This window comes from Bombina bombina, chromosome 7 (assembly GCF_027579735.1).
Source record: "Bombina bombina isolate aBomBom1 chromosome 7, aBomBom1.pri, whole genome shotgun sequence".
NCBI classification, from domain to species: domain Eukaryota; kingdom Metazoa; phylum Chordata; class Amphibia; order Anura; family Bombinatoridae; genus Bombina; species Bombina bombina.
The window spans coordinates 510,260,183-510,276,029 of NC_069505.1; the positions used below are offsets into that span (position 1 = coordinate 510,260,183).

The 15,847-nt window shown below is 40.7% G+C and overlaps 1 protein-coding gene across 1 annotated transcript in view; it reads right to left on the reverse strand.

The window, feature by feature from the left end:
• Positions 1-8,844: 8,844 nt before the first annotated feature.
• The window catches only part of LOC128666917 (gastrula zinc finger protein XlCGF8.2DB), a 71,397-nt gene continuing 64,394 nt past the window's right edge, over positions 8,845-15,847 (reverse strand). The window contains exons 4-5 of the mRNA XM_053721735.1: positions 15,130-15,240; positions 8,845-12,267 (exon numbers count right to left, since the gene is read on the reverse strand). Coding sequence (XP_053577710.1) covers positions 11,405-12,267; positions 15,130-15,240 — 974 coding nt within the window. The 3' untranslated portion in view covers positions 8,845-11,404. The remainder of the gene's footprint in view (positions 12,268-15,129; positions 15,241-15,847) is intronic.

The window sequence follows — 15,847 nt, forward strand, 5'->3', positions numbered from 1 at the left end:
TGGTCCTCCCAGGACTCACTGTGGATCGCTATGTCGTCCAGGTAGGCACAAGCAAAACTCTGGAAGCCATCCAGGAGCCTATCCACCAAGCGCTGGAATGTAGCTGGGGCATTCTTCATCCCAAACGGCATTACCCTAAACTGATATAAGCCGAATGGGGTGACGAATGCCGACTTGGGGATAGCCTCCGGGGCCAGGGGAATCTGCCAGTAACCTTTGCAGAGGTCAATAGTGGTCAGGTAATTTCCCCTGGCTATACGATCGAGTAGCTCGTCTACCCTGGGCATAGGGTAAGCGTCCGTCACGGTATTTTCATTGAGCCTCCGATAGTCTACGCAGAACCGGGTGGTCCCATCTTTCTTGGGCACCAAGACAACTGGGGAGGCCCAGGGACTATCGGAGGGCTCAATTACCCTGAGCTGGAGCATCTCATCGATCTCCTTCTTCATTCCTGTCCTAACTGCTTCGGGGATTCGGTACGGAGCCTGGCGCAAGGGAGCTTGTCCCGGAGTATCTACCTGGTGGGTGGTTAAAGTAGTGTACCCTGGCTTCGGGGAGAAGGTGAGGTGTTTGGACTGGAGGAGTTGGTTGAGCTGCTCCCTTTCAGTGGGGCTAAGTCGGTCCCCTATCTGAACCTGCGCCACTATACCTGTGGGAAGGCTCTTTTCTAATAGGTCTGGAATGGGTAAACTGTCGGGGTCTTCCTGAGGGGAACAACATACGGCCGTCACATTCTCTGGTCGCTCAAAATATTCCTTGAGCATGTTTACATGGAATGTCTTTCTAAGATTGTTGTCGTGGCAGCTAGCTATCACATAAGTGGTGTCTCCCCTTTTCTCTACGATCTGGTAGGGACCCTGCCAGGACGCCTGCAATTTGTCTGTCTTCACCGGCTTAAGTACTAACACCTTTTGTCCTATGGTGAAGATTCTCTTTCGGGCCCCCCGATCGTACCATACTTTCTGTCTTCTCTGGGCCAACTGGAGATTAGCCCGCACGGATTTGGCTAATTGCTCCATTCGGTCCCTGAGTTCCAGCACGTATGGCACAATGGGGACACCGTCAGCCTCCATCTCTCCCTCCCAGTGCTCCCGGATCAGGTTTAGGGGTCTCCGTACCTTTCTTCCGTAGAGCAACTCGAAGGGAGAGAACCCTGTCGTTTCCTGGGGCACCTCCCGATAAGCAAATAGGAGGTGCGGCAGGAAGCGTTCCCAGTCTCGGTATTCCTGAGTGAACGTCTTGAGCATTTGCTTGAGGGTCCCATTGAACCTCTCACACAGCCCGTTCGTCTGGGGGTGGTATGGGGAGCTCAGGAGGGACTTAATTTTGCAAACCTGCCAGAGTTGTTGGGTCAATTCAGCCGTAAATTGGGTGCCTCGGTCGGATAGGATTTCTTTTGGAAATCCTACCCGGGAGAACACCTGTACTAGTGCATTCGCTACCGTATCCGCTTGTATGTTGGATAGGGCGACAGCCTCTGGGTACCTGGTAGCGTAGTCCACTACGGTAAGAATGTATCGCTTACCGGAGGGACTAGGGGTAGCCAGTGGTCCCACTAGGTCAATAGCAACCCGGCTGAAGGGTTCCTCTACAATGGGCATATTTACTAGCTGGGCTTTAGGGTGATCGCCTCGCCTTCCTACTCGTTGACACACATCGCAGGTGTTACAGTAAGTTCTAACGTCAGCGTGCACCCCTGGCCAAAAGAACGTGTGAGTAATGCGGTGTAGGGTACGGGTAACGGCTAGGTGGCCGGCTAAGGGGATGTCGTGGCCTATTTTGAGGATTTCTTGACGGTATTTGTGGGGCACTACCAGCTGTCGCCTACGCTGTCCCCTTTTCTCTGTCCAGCGGTATAGTTTCCCTTTTTCCCATAAGAATGTTTCGTTATCTGCCCCGCCCCCTCCGGTCTCTGCTCGTTCCCGGTACTTTTGTAAGGTCGGGTCAGTCTTAGACTCTGCCTCGAAAGCATCTGGGGTGTCCCAGGGTATGGGGCCTAACCTGTCAGGCAAGGTCGGAGTAGGTCTTACCTGTGTCTCCCGCACTGGTGAGAGCTCTCGCTCCGTCCGGGCTTGGGCCCGTGTAGTCACTGGGTCCGCCTCGTTGTTGCATACTGGAGCATAGGCAGAAGTCATGGGGCCCAAATCGTTGCCCAGTAGTACTTCGGCAGGTAAATTATCCATTAGGCCCACGTTCACAGCCCCCTTTCCCGCTCCCCAATCAAGATGCACTTTAGCTGTTGGAATTTTGTACACATCCCCCCCCGCCACTCTAACGGCCACAGTCTGTCCGGATCGCTTGTGCTCTGGCACCAAATGACTCTGTACCAGCGTGATAGTAGCCCCTGTGTCTCGCAATCCCTCGGTAGATCGCCCCTCGAGCCATACCCTCTGCCGATGGTGCTGGCGGTTATCTGAGGCAGCATATACAGGGTCTGCCTCGTGAAGTGGCCCCACATATCCCTCCATAGGGGCCTCTTGGTTAACACAGAGGGCCCGGGCCGGACGATAGGACCCAGAGGGGTAATTGTAATTCCTGGGTGTCTGGTGCGTATTAAGGGGGCAGCTAGCCATGAAATGCCCTGGTTGCTTGCATCGGTGGCAAGTCGGTCTGGGACGCTCAGAGCTGTTATTGGGTGGTCCTGAGTGTCGGACGGGCCCTGTGGGCACCGGGGCTCGGAATTCAGCACGAGGGGGTGCACGGTAAACCTCTCTGGGTTCGACCCGTGCTGGAGCTCGGTAGTTCATGGGTTCGTGAAGACGGGAGTCATAATGTTCATCGGCCAATTTGGCTGCTTCTTCTAAGGTAGAAGGCCGCCTGTCTCGCAGCCATTCCTTCCCTTGCTGTTCCATGCCATTATAAAAATGTTCTAAGAGAAACAATTGTAAAATTTCCTCCCCAGTCACCGCTTTACTTCCGCTCAGCCAGTGATTTGCCGCTCTCCGCATTCGGTGCGCCCATTCCATATGGGTATCGTTAGGCTTCTTTTCCGTGCCCCGAAACTGTCGGCGATACGTGTCCGGAGTTACAGCGTACCGTCGCAACAGTGTCTCCTTAACTAGCTCATACTGTGTCACTTCCTCAGCACCCAGAGTACGAAAGGCTTCCAGGGCTCGCCCGGATAGTTTCCCAGACAATATCGTGGGCCACTCTCTGTTGGGAATCTGGTGCAGGGCACATTGCCTTTCGAAGTCCGCCAAATATTCATCAATCCCTGTCTCGCTCTCTAGGAAGGGTCGAAATGCTGCATAGGGTATCTTGGGCCTCCCAGCATTTTCGACAGGGATGATTACCTGCGGGGCTTCAGCATTGCGGTGTGCGTTCGCTAGGTTGAGTTCGTGGGCTCGAGTCTCTCGTATATCCTCGTCCGCCTCCGCCATCAACTGCTGTACCAATTCCATGGAGGGGTTCGGCCCGTACAGTGAGAGCCTTTCCCGAACAATCCTGGTTTTTTCGTCACTAATCGTGGTCGGTGTTTCCGCCATTGTGAAGCTCTGATCCAGTTCGGTCAATTCTGCGATCAGCTCTCTCCTCGGCCGGTTGCTGGCGTACCCCCCTCTGCTTTCAAGTAAATCCTTTAGGGTTGTACGCTTCAATTTTTCGTAAGCGCTCTCCATCCGTTCTGTACCTCTCCTAGGAAATCCAGGAAAATCCCGCCGCTGCCGCCAAATGTTACGGTTACCCTTAGTCTCGCTGAGAGATGGACCGCTTAGTAGCCTGGATCCCTATTGCTAAAGAGGGGAGAAGCTGCTTTCCATAGTATTCTATATGAGTCTCGCAAATATAGAATAATCTCCCTTAGCTGCAGTACAGCTAGGATACCCTTCTGCCCACAAAAACGAGTCAACGCTGCGATTGAGGGTCAAACAAGAACTCAGGACTGGGATGCCCAGCCTGCTTTTTATTAAGGTTACATGCACACAGGGCACTCCCAGGGGGAGAGGGGGGGAAGCACAAAATCCCCCATCACACATTTAGATAGAGAGCACTGTCCTTTGACAGGCCACAATAGGATTACAGTACTTAAGATAACAAGTTTACAAGTTCATCTTATCAATTAGCAGTCTGGCTCCAGAGGTGATTAGACAATAGTTTCTAAAAGCTGAAAAAAAAAGAGTTAACTCTTTATGAAATGATACTTGTTACGGTTTTCTTGGAGCCCTTCTTAAGCGCTGGCTTGCTGGGTCAGGCATTGCTGCTGGGAAATAAGCTCTTCACAACAAAATAACTAATGCTTCTGTAACACAGCGTATTTGAGGTTGACAGCTTGATAACTACCCCTCATAATCTATTATTTTTAAACAATAACAATTTTTGTGTTGGCTGTCCCTTTAAATAAATAAAAAATCAGCTCTTTTAAAAACAGAAAAGTCCCCCTATTGGTTGATTGGTACATTGTATCCTTACATCATGATTTTTCGTTAACTGTTTGTATACTATACATTTAAAATATCGACACAGAACTCTGAGTTTTCACCTTCACTGCAATACTCCACAATAGAATGTTATTACCATAAAATCTGTATATCGCTTAAAGGAACATACGTGAATCTTAGACAAAAAAGTTTACATTGAACCTTGAACATTTAAACCCTAGAAACAGGAACTGATCACACATCGTTTGTTTACGACCTTACTACTCATCTCATTTGTCACGACTCGTTGCATATTATGTACTTATTATTTACTTTTTTTTTTCCCCAGCAATTTATCATTATTTACTATTTATAAATTCTGTACACCTAATCATTGCTGAAATATACTGCAGTTTTCCATTTCTACCAAAAATGAATAAGTCATAGTTGGAATTGAACCCTTTCGGTGACCTAGTCTTTAATTTAAAAATCAAAAAAACTTTTTGCTGTTTTGCAAGTAATCTCTCCCTATCCCCTCCTCGAGCAGAGGGAAATACTTTTTCAATTGCTGTCCATTTAAAGGAGTCAGTGTTTTTTTTAAATGTAAATTCACAAGACGTTGTACCAATGGTGTGCTTGAAGACCCAACCCTTATACTAGACAAGTGCTCCCTTATTCTGGATCTTACCTCCTGGGATGTTAACCCTACATATTACTTACCCCAAAGTGTGCAAGTAATTAAAAATATCGCCAAGGTCGATCTACAATTCGTGCACATTTTCTTAAAAAAAGCATTGTCCAGTCACTGATGATATAAATTGGTCGCCTACCTTTACCTTTTCACAGGCCATGCATTGTCTATTATTTCATTTATACATTCCTTAAATGTCATCCAAGATGAACCGTCAGCTTGGGGGCTGTGTAGTTTTGTTGGTGATATTATGTTGCCATATTACAGCCAATAGCTCTAAGCCTTTGGAATTATGTGACTGATACTAAACACGTATTAAATATAGTTTCCAATATAGGCCTCGTTTCCACTGAGTTGGTAAAGTTTGGAAACTAGTGGTAAAAATATTTATCCCCATTTAAGCCTATGGAGAATTTTTATGTTACCACCTGTTTCCACATTTTAGCACCAGAATGGAAACTAGGCCATAATCTGGGAAGATAACTTTAGATGGTTAAAGGGCCACTCAGGTTAAATTAAACGTTCATGATTCAGATACAGCATGTAATTTTAAACAACTTTCCAATTTACTTCCATTAAAAAAAATGTGCACCGTCTTTTATATTTACAATTTTTGAGTCACCGGATCCTACTGAGCATGTGCAAGAATTCACAGACTATACGTATATGCATTTGTGATTGGCTGATTGCTATCACATGGTACAAGGGGAGTGGAAATATACATAACTTTAAAATTTGTTATAAAAAAATCTACTACTCATTTGAAGTTCAGACTAAGTGCTATTGCATTGTCTTGTTATCTTGCATTTGTTGATTATGCAAATCTAATGTGTTGACTGGTCCTTTAACTATAGATGTAGTTACACGCAAGATAATGTACAATATGGATTGATACTCCCCTTAAAATATCAGAACCGCAGCCGTCCCACAGTCTCTCCCGAAGCCTGTATAGATAGATGTGGTGTGCCGGATGGAGGCGCAGGTTCACTCAAATGACTTCCGTGGTCTCTCTATAGGCCTAATTTCTCCTCAGCTTTCATCTGTATCTGCGTAGAAGTGTACTCCTATTTCAGAGTAGAGGATTGTGCTGAGATTTCATGTCAAGACACCAAATTAAGGCGTGTATATACTCACAGCATATATTCCGGTGTCCTATGAGGTCTATAGAAAGCCAATAACGGGGAACACCCTTTTAGATGCAAAAATATGTCACCAAAAGATAGTTTTTAGAGCTGTAGCAAAGGAGCAGTTTGTTCGTTTAAGGAGCTGCTCAGACAAATCATCTGGTTGAACGGCTCAGTAGGAGAGGCTATAACAAAAAAAAAGTACTATTAATGATGCCAGACAGTCATTAGCTAAGATGAATAGACAGAAACTAGTGTGGCACAAGAATGCAGAAAAAGGCATTGAAGTCCTCACTTGAATTAAAGTATAATACCAAAGCAGTAACGTTCACCACCAGTTACTCTGAACAGTATTTTAAAATTAGTGATATTATAAAAGTCCATTTCCCAATGCTGTCTGCAGATGATGATTTGGTAGAACTAGCACAGAAGTAGTGTCATTTTGCTTACTAAAAAAAATTGAACAATTGGCAACATAATATCACCGACAAAACTACACATCCCTCAAGCTGCCGGATGATCCTGGCGGATATTCAAGGGGATGTATAAATAAATGTAACAATAGACAACGCACGGCCTGTGAAAAGGTAGAGGTAGGTGACCAAATTTAAATCGTCAGTGACTGAGCAATGCTTCTTTAAAGGGACAGTAAACTCCAAAATTGTATTGTGTAAAAAAAAAAAAAAAAAAGATAATCCCTTTATTTACCATTCCCCAGTTTTGCATAACCAACACTTATATTAATATACTTTTTACCTCTGTGATTACCTTGTATCTAAGCCTCTGAAGACTGCCCCCTTATCTCAGATCTTTTGACAGACTTGCATTTCAGGCAATTAGTGCTGACTCTTACATAACTCCACTGGGGTGAGCACAATATTATCTATATGGCACACATGAACACACAGTATGTTATAAGCTATTCACAGCTAGACTGTGAGATAAGAGGTGGACTGCTGAGTCTTAGAAATCAGCCTATAAGCCTACCTAGGTTTAGCCTTCAACAAAAAATACCAAGAGAAAAAAAGCAAATTTGATGATAAAAGTAAATTGGAAAGTTGTTTAATATTACATGCCCTATCTGAATCATGAAAGTTTAATTTGGATTTCACTGTGCCTTTAAGAAAATGTGCATGAATTGTTGATTGACCTTTGTGATATACTTAATTACTTGCACACTTTGTGGTAAGAAATATGTAGGGTTAACAACCCGGGAGGTATGATCCAAAATAAGGAAGCACTTGTCTAGTATAAGGGTTGGGTCTTCAAGCACACCACTGGTACAGCGTTTTGTGAATAAACATAAAATAAGCACTGACTCCTTTACATGGATTTCTCTCGTTTTCAAGCATGTCCTGGGTCCACAAGACATTGCATTGATACAATAGGGTACAATAAAATACAAAAACAATAATAATACACAATATATGCAAAAAAATTAACATAGAACAGGTAGGAAATATTTAATCAACCATGACAGGTGCATTCTGTTTTGAGATATGTAGAGAGGGATCTCTTAAATGATATTAGGCTTGGGGAAGGTTTTGTGAAACAGGAGGGTTTTTGGATTTGTAAATTAAAGACTATGTTACTAAAGGGTTCAATATCCGACTATGACTTAATTCATTTTTGGTAGCAATGGAAAACCTCAGCATATTTCAGCAATGATTAGGTGTATAGAATTTATAAATAGTAAAGAAATGAGTCGTGAGAAATGAGATCATAGTTGTAAGGTCGTAACCACACAATGTGTGAATTTGAAGTGATCATGAAAAGTTCTTTGTTTATATTTGAAATATATTGTATACAAACAGTTAACTGAAAAATCATGATGTAATGATACAATGTACCAATCAACTAATAGGGTGACTTTTCTTTTTTTAAGAGTTGTTTTTTAATTTAATGACAACAGCTTGGAGTATGACCGTTGGCCGAAAAGTGTCAGCTGTTGTGCAGTCCACCAATTTATTGTATGTTTAGCTGTGTGATATTTAAACTTTTAATAAGGTTAATAAAGTTAAAGTTTTATCAAGCTGGTACTCCTCGTTACGCTTTTATGTCTGGATATCATTTAACCATTAAGTGTAGCACAGCACTGGCTAATGAGCCATTTGTTCTTATTATCCATCCTCCTGAGATTGGCTGCCCCGTCAGATTGACAGCACAGAGACCTAACTAAAAAATGCTTACACATGGTGTCTGAAAGCAGGTGCTAGAGACGTGACGATTATAAAAAGCTTGCGCTGGTTGATAGCGTTCCTTAAAGAAGGGGTATGTACAAAGTGAAAAAAATGCAAAGAAACAGACATTCAAGTGGACGCATCCTAGGACCGGACAAACCATGATGAAACTGGTATGAAAGTTACCATTTTTCAAGTTGGTTATATTTATGTTTTGACTGTGCTATATTTTTAAAAAAAGGACTTGTGAACATATTTGAGAATACAGCCTTGTGGCATATCGTACTAGCAATACATTTTGGCTAACGGTTATGATATCTGGTTGACAGTCCTGTGATTATAGTGCTTATGAACTGTTTGGAGGAGTATCTTTGATTAACCTTTGATACTGCCATTAAATTAGGTCTTAACAGTGATAAACACAATATTGACTCTACAAGATCTGGGAACATTTTCAAAATTTCCCAAATTTGCATAAAAAAGAAAGCACAATATTTATAAACAAGTTAATTTTATTAGCAAGAAAATACATTTTATTTTATTAAATATTACAAAAATTGCCTTCCATACATGTAATTGCAATTTGCTTGACCTTCAGCTGGAACTACAGTTTCCAATGCTGACACTCTTGATCCCATAGTTTAAATTTTTTATAAACTACCAACACATGGCATTTTTTGTTGAGTGCTCCTCTGCTGGTCTAAGCACAGTAAGAACCCAAAGTCGTGGAACTACAGGTTTAGGTCTTTAAATTCATTTGGGCTGTCCTTGGTGGTTGGTATATGGGTCATATGGGTGGTGCATACTCAATGTCCATGATTTAACATTATTGTAGCCTATCCAGTGCACTAATCCAGCTAGATACACGCAAGAAGGATGTAGAAATACCATATTGTTACCTCATAATGTATGTACTAATATCCCACTGACCATCGTCCTTTTGAACTTTTATATACAAAAAAATATCTTATGTCAATTTAATATGTGATGAGAGTGTGGAGACTTCATAATAATACAAAGTTGAAGAGGTTTTATGCTTCAAAGCATCACAGCTCCGCCAGTAGTCATTTTGGGATTAACTGAGCAAGTGCACTTATGAGGTCAGGCATATAAAATCTAAAAGATAAAGGAAGGTATCAAAAATGTGAGATAGATGCCCAAGTTTTGAGCAGGAAAAATATCAGAACAGTCATTGCCTAAACAAATTGTACAGTTTATTGTCTTCCTGTCATATCAGACTTACTTCCTGTACCTTTAATTCTGATACTCCTCCCTTTTCACTCATGTCTATAAAACAGCAGGTCTTCAATCGCTCCTTTCTTGAAGTGTTGCAAAGTCTAGAGGAAGATAGTTTTGCTCCTAACCTCTTCCTTCAGCAATTTATCTAAGCCTCACTATTGCCTACGCTGAACATTGCCGTCTTCATCCTTTCTTCTTGGATAACACCTACGGAACTTTACTGTGAGAGGCGTAGACAAAATACCTTCCAGCAGCGCCGACAGCAGTCTGTGTTCTCTTCTGCCTTCCACCTATACTTACCAACACAGGACCGTTTTGGGCACCTCTCATAAGAAAGCAGTCAGAACAGGTACCTTTTAGCATTTGTATCCTATCTGCAAATCTCAATCAACCTCTACAATATCTTGCAAGGTTAGCATATAAAAAAACAGCTGATCTATGTTTCTGCAGCTCACTCTGCTACTAACAAGCTCAGATGCATGTTATTGAAACTGGTTACATTGTTTGCCGATTTTCCTGAAACTCGCTAATTCTAAACTTTCATCACAGCTGATCTCGGTTGCTTGCTGCTTACACAGCCTTCTAATTAACTCAGGTCTCTGTAATTTATTAACTGCTAATTTCATCCTGTAAACCTGAATATCACTATATCAAAACCTCAATCATCAAGGGGAGATTGCTTATGCTAACTATGTTATGTTTTAAGCACCAGTATCTATCTATCATACTGCTAATTTAGTAAACATTTATCAGTGCATCTCCTTTATTGTGCCCTTAGGTTTACTATCAGCTACATTCACAATTAGACAAATTCAACTTTATCTGGTAAAGACACATGCAGTCTAGTCTAATATTCAAACATAGTATTGCACTTCCACAGCAGAGTGGTTAGTTCTTTATTCTTTAGCTGTATTGGTCCTGGCTGGCTGTGATCCATGCTACTGGCACAGTCAATGCTCATTGCTGGCACCTCTATTGTCACTCAAAGAAATGGCAGAGCTGGGCCTCTATAACGACTGCATACAGTATGAGATATTGTATTAACCCTCTGTAGTTTTGGGCACTAAGGTCAGAAATGAAAATTATAGAAAAGAAAGAAACACGCTCTTGAGTCCCATAATAAGTAAAATCCAATGGTTTATTGGATCTGAACCAAAAGGTAAAGGTGCACTCCCTCTTAACTGATGCGTTTCGTGCAGTCATACATGCAGTTCATCAGAGATAAGAAATAATATGGTAGAGAGCAAGAGTTCAAGTGGCTTCTTGGCATATAGTCCTTTAACTAATTTTATTATAGCAGCTGTAGAGCATCTTGTGACAACTAAAAAGGAAATCATCAATTTCTTCTTTGGTATTGTGGATATCCATGCTTTCGAGTCCATCAGATAACCGTAGAGGTGATACCTCATAAATCATTTTTTAAGGCATAAGTAAACAATTGGCAAGTCAGGAAGGCAGCACACTGCTACATGATAAAGAGAACAGCTGAGAATATGTAACACTTTTTCAAAGCTGCTCCTAACAGTGGGCTCTCCTAATTAAATGCTCCTTCTATGTGTGTAGCCACCAAACCAGTAGTGCATTGTTGCCCCTAAGAATATGTACATATGCTTCTCAACAAAGGATACCAAGAGAGCAAAATAAATTTGAAACATAAGTGAAATTAAAAAGATTTTTAAAATTACATGCTCTGCTTGAATCAGTCAAGTTTAATTTGGACTTTACTATCCCTTTAACAGTGTTTTGATAATTTGGGGAGCTTTTTTCTCTATTATAACTCCTCAAATGAGCAGTTGGAGTTAGGGTTTTCCCAATTCAGAGCATTTTTTTCCCCATTTCTCCTCTATGAATTTTCTGGTGTTTAGTAAAAGCAGATTTCCAGATAAATGATTTTCCACAATCAGAACAATGAAAGGTTTTTTCTCCAGTATGAATTTTCAAATGAGCTGTAAGCGTTACTTGCTGAGTAAATGATTTTCTACATTCAATACATACAAATGATTTCTCTCCTGTATGAATTTTTTTATGTGAATCAAGGGTTGATTGCTTCAGAAAACGTTTATCACATTCAGAACATGAAAATGGTCTTAGTCCAACATGAGCTTGCAGATGCACATTTAGACTTGATTTCCGAGTAAAATGTTGCCCACATTCAGAACATGAAAATGGTTTTGTTCCTGTATGAATTTTTCGATGATAAGAAAGAGTTGAATGCTGAGAAAAACATTTGCCACATTCAGAACATAAAAAAGGTTTCTCTCCTGTATGAGTTTTCTGATGAGAGACAAGAGTTGATTTCTGGGTAAAACATTTTCCACATTCAGAACATGAAAATTCTTTTTCTCCTGTATGAATTTTCATATGGATACCAAGATGCGATTTGTTAGTAAAACTTTTCCAACATTCAGGACATGAAAATTCTCTCTCACTTGTATGAATTTGCTTATGTCTAATAAGACTTGATTCATTGGAATATGACTTCTCACATTCAGAACATGAAAAATCTTCCAGTCTTGTATGCATTTGCTTATGTCTAATAAGACTTGATTCATTGAAATATGACTTCTCACATTCAGAACATGAATATGATTTATTTTTCTCGTGACTCCTTTCAATCTCTTTCAAAAAAGAATCCTTAGGATGGTCTTTTCTAGGAATACCATAGCTCATTAATCGATCTGTTAGAAAGAAATACAATAAAAGTGCAGTTACTCAACAATGACAAAATTATCTTTTTGAGAAATTTTGAACAGATATTTTCAAAATTGTGAATAGGCTAGATATAAAAAAACATGAATCAGTATTTAAATAAGGGATACATTTAACAATCCAGTATGAGTGAATAGTAGGGCGGGCGTGAGAAGGTATGGATGAGTAATTAAAATTCATGTTTTAAATTACCGTCTAGTACCAATTATCTATTAAACATTTTTAATTATTTTTCTCACTGTGTTCAATGATAAAATATACCTAACATTAGGTAATAACAACATTACAATTTAGCCTTTTGGATTTCTTGAATTTATATATAGATGCCTGATCTATAGCATCAATCCTAAGTATGTTCATCAGAGCTGGGTTCATCAGACTACATAAGTATTCACCTAGGAGCATCTACATGTCTGATTACATGACAAAAATCTGCCTCATATAATTTTACATTCTGTGTTATGTACTCTTGGCTGCCAGTAAAACGAGCAGTACTGTGCAATGGACTGGTAGTTGTGAGTATATGTACGTTGTGCTTATCCGTTTACTCATGTCAGAAAGTTAAGTTAAACCAGGGGTGGGCAACTATCGGCCCTCCAGATGTTATGGACTATATCTCCCATAATGCTCTTTCAGCCATAATGCGGGCAAAGCATCATGGGAGATGTAGTCCATAATATCTGGAGGGCTGGCAATCGCCCACCCCTGCTTTAAACTGTATGAGTTATTATAATAAAACATGTTTCTAACCCTTTGAGTGCTAATGACGGCTCTGAGCCATCACAGAGTTTCTCACTCTGGTGCTAATGACGGCTCAGAGCCGCTCCCACCCCGGCGATCGTGCCTGTAGAGTGACAGGCATCGCCGGGGCTTCCCGTTTTGCGTGGTGACGTCACGAGCAATAACGTGATGACGTCACTGCGCAACTTTATACGTAAAAATGTTAAGTATAGGAGCAGGGGACATGCTGCTTAGAAGCCTGTATCTCAGGCATCTAAGCAGCTACAGACCCCCAAGACCCACCATTGAAAAGGTAATCGCCTAACCTAGTGTAAGTCTTGGGGGTTTGAAAAAAATAAAAAAAAAGTTTAAAAAAAAATTGTTCAAAAAATAAAAAAAATAAAAAAAACATTAAAAAATCTTAGCACCCAGGTGGGAAAGTGCTTAGCACTCAAAGGGTTAATTTGTTTTATTTTTTAAATCTTTCATTATTTTTGTCCCCTTTTCATGTACCGTCATGTTGTAAGTTACCTATTTTTTTTAAATTTGTTTTTTAAAAAGGGAGATTCCAGCCAAAATTGGAATCCACATGGATTTCAGTTTTTAATAGAAGCATTTTTGTAATATACATGTATTAGCAAAAACGCTTTCAATAAAATCTATAGCTGTTTCAAAAGTGTATTTAAGTATGCACCGTGCACCAGCATTTTAAACACAGCACATGTTCAGAGAGCCTAAGGTTTGCAATGTGAGGCCCAAAAGTGGTCTCTATCTGACAGGATAGTTCCACTACTAGTGTTAGTATCTACATATCTGAGGTCCAAGAGCGGCCTCCTGGGTGTCTTCAGCGAGGGGTTCAGCTTTTTATGTTATTTTATATTATAAAATTATCATTTGGAGGTTTTTGTTGTCAAATGTTACCAAATAGCTGAAGGTTTAATATGAGCTTTCTATGTGGTTTGGAATCTACACCTTTATTTGTATCTTCATATTTCACCATAAATATTTACACGTGATACTCCTGTATTAGGATGCATGTATTTTTGATTGTATGATTTTATAACATTTTGCTATCCGTCTACACTGTTTTGTCAATAGCAAACCTCAATAAAAACAAAAAAAATTGGTTTACAAGTATTTCCATTACCCTTATATTGGCATTTGAAATAGTTGACTTTGTCTGTGGTATCCCCACCTATCCGGAACGTTTTTGGCTTTAAAGGCCAAACTATGTAAACACAGCCAGTAGAAGAAATTACAGTCCCAGTGGGATATAGAAGAGATAAGGTAATAAAATGTTAATTTTCCATTGTTCTCTCCAAGTATTGGTGATCAGTTTATGGACAGATATAAGATAAAGAAGCATCTTTATGTACACAATGTGATAAAGTAATGAGATCTCAATCCATTTTATTAGGTTGTGGCTTCAAAACACAAAATCAGCTAATTCATATACACAAATAAACCTTAAAAAACAAATTTCATACATTTTATACTCTGCAGCTGGTAAAAAAAAGTATTTGGAAACACAATGGAAAAACAATTTTATAGTATACTGTCCCTTTAAAGTGAAGGTCAAGTTACAAGCACAGCCTCACGGCATTGCATAGACTTATCAAAACGAGCAGGAGTTTAAGTCATGATTTTTTTAAAATCTATTTAAGCACAGCACTCCCGCCCGCCATCTTGTCTAATTGATTGACAGATGACGTGTCCTAAACCAACTAATCCTTGTTTCCCCCCCAGGGCGTTCAGCCCCTTTGCGTAAACGTCACATCCCGGGGGGGAAAACAAGGATTAGTTGGTTTAGGATACATCATCTGTCAATCAATTAGACAACATGGCGGGCGGGAGTGCTGCGCTTCACTTTAAGTTGGGGCTGTAAAACTGATCTTAAGCAATAAAGTTTTTTCCAGTGAAGCTTAGAGCTATTTATGACAGAGCTCTGGTTTTCTAAGAAAAAACAAAAACATAGGGACACTTATCCTTTGGAAAAACAAAAACATTCAACACACAGATAAAAAGTTAACTCCTTGCGCCTAAAATCACGAGGCCACCATAACAATATCCCTTTAAATTGCGTCACATTTTTTTAACATTTCATTACTCACCTTTCATATTGATATTTAGTTTCTCCTGAGGGATCTTCTGGACAGGGCACCCATACAGCTCCACTCCCTGCTCAATCTTTGTAATAACTGAAGGTTTCACATGAACATAACCTGTATAAAAATATTTCAGTGGTTACGTGAGAAAGAGAATGCTAAATTTATTATTCTTGGGAGTCTCCCAATTCCCGTTTTCCAAAAAAAAGGATATTTTAAATTAACAATAGTCACACTAGAGTTAATTTTAATTAGACAATATGTTCATTTTGTAAACAATCGTAAAACACAAAGGTGGCTATTTAACAAGGGCCGAATGGCCCCTAATCGCACTGTTTCCGCGCGAGCCTTCAGGCTTGCCGGAAACAGGAGTTAAAAAGCAGCTGTCTCAAGACCGCTGCTCCTTAACTCGTCCTCCACCTCTAAAGGTGGCGGACAGCAATCAACCCGATCTCATGTGATCGGTTTGATTGACACCACCTGCTAGCTGCCGATTGGCCACAAATCTGCAGGGGGCGGCATTGCACAAGCAGTTCACCAGAACTGCTTGTGCCATGTTAAATGCAGACAACGAATGATAAATCGTCCCCTAAGAGCCAGATAATAAGTGGAGCACTAAATTATCCCGTGCCCGCATATGGGCAAATTTGCCTGTTTTCAGGCGCACGCTAATTAACCAGTAGCAATTAGCGCTCAGAAAATAAACCAGTGATTCGATCTCTGG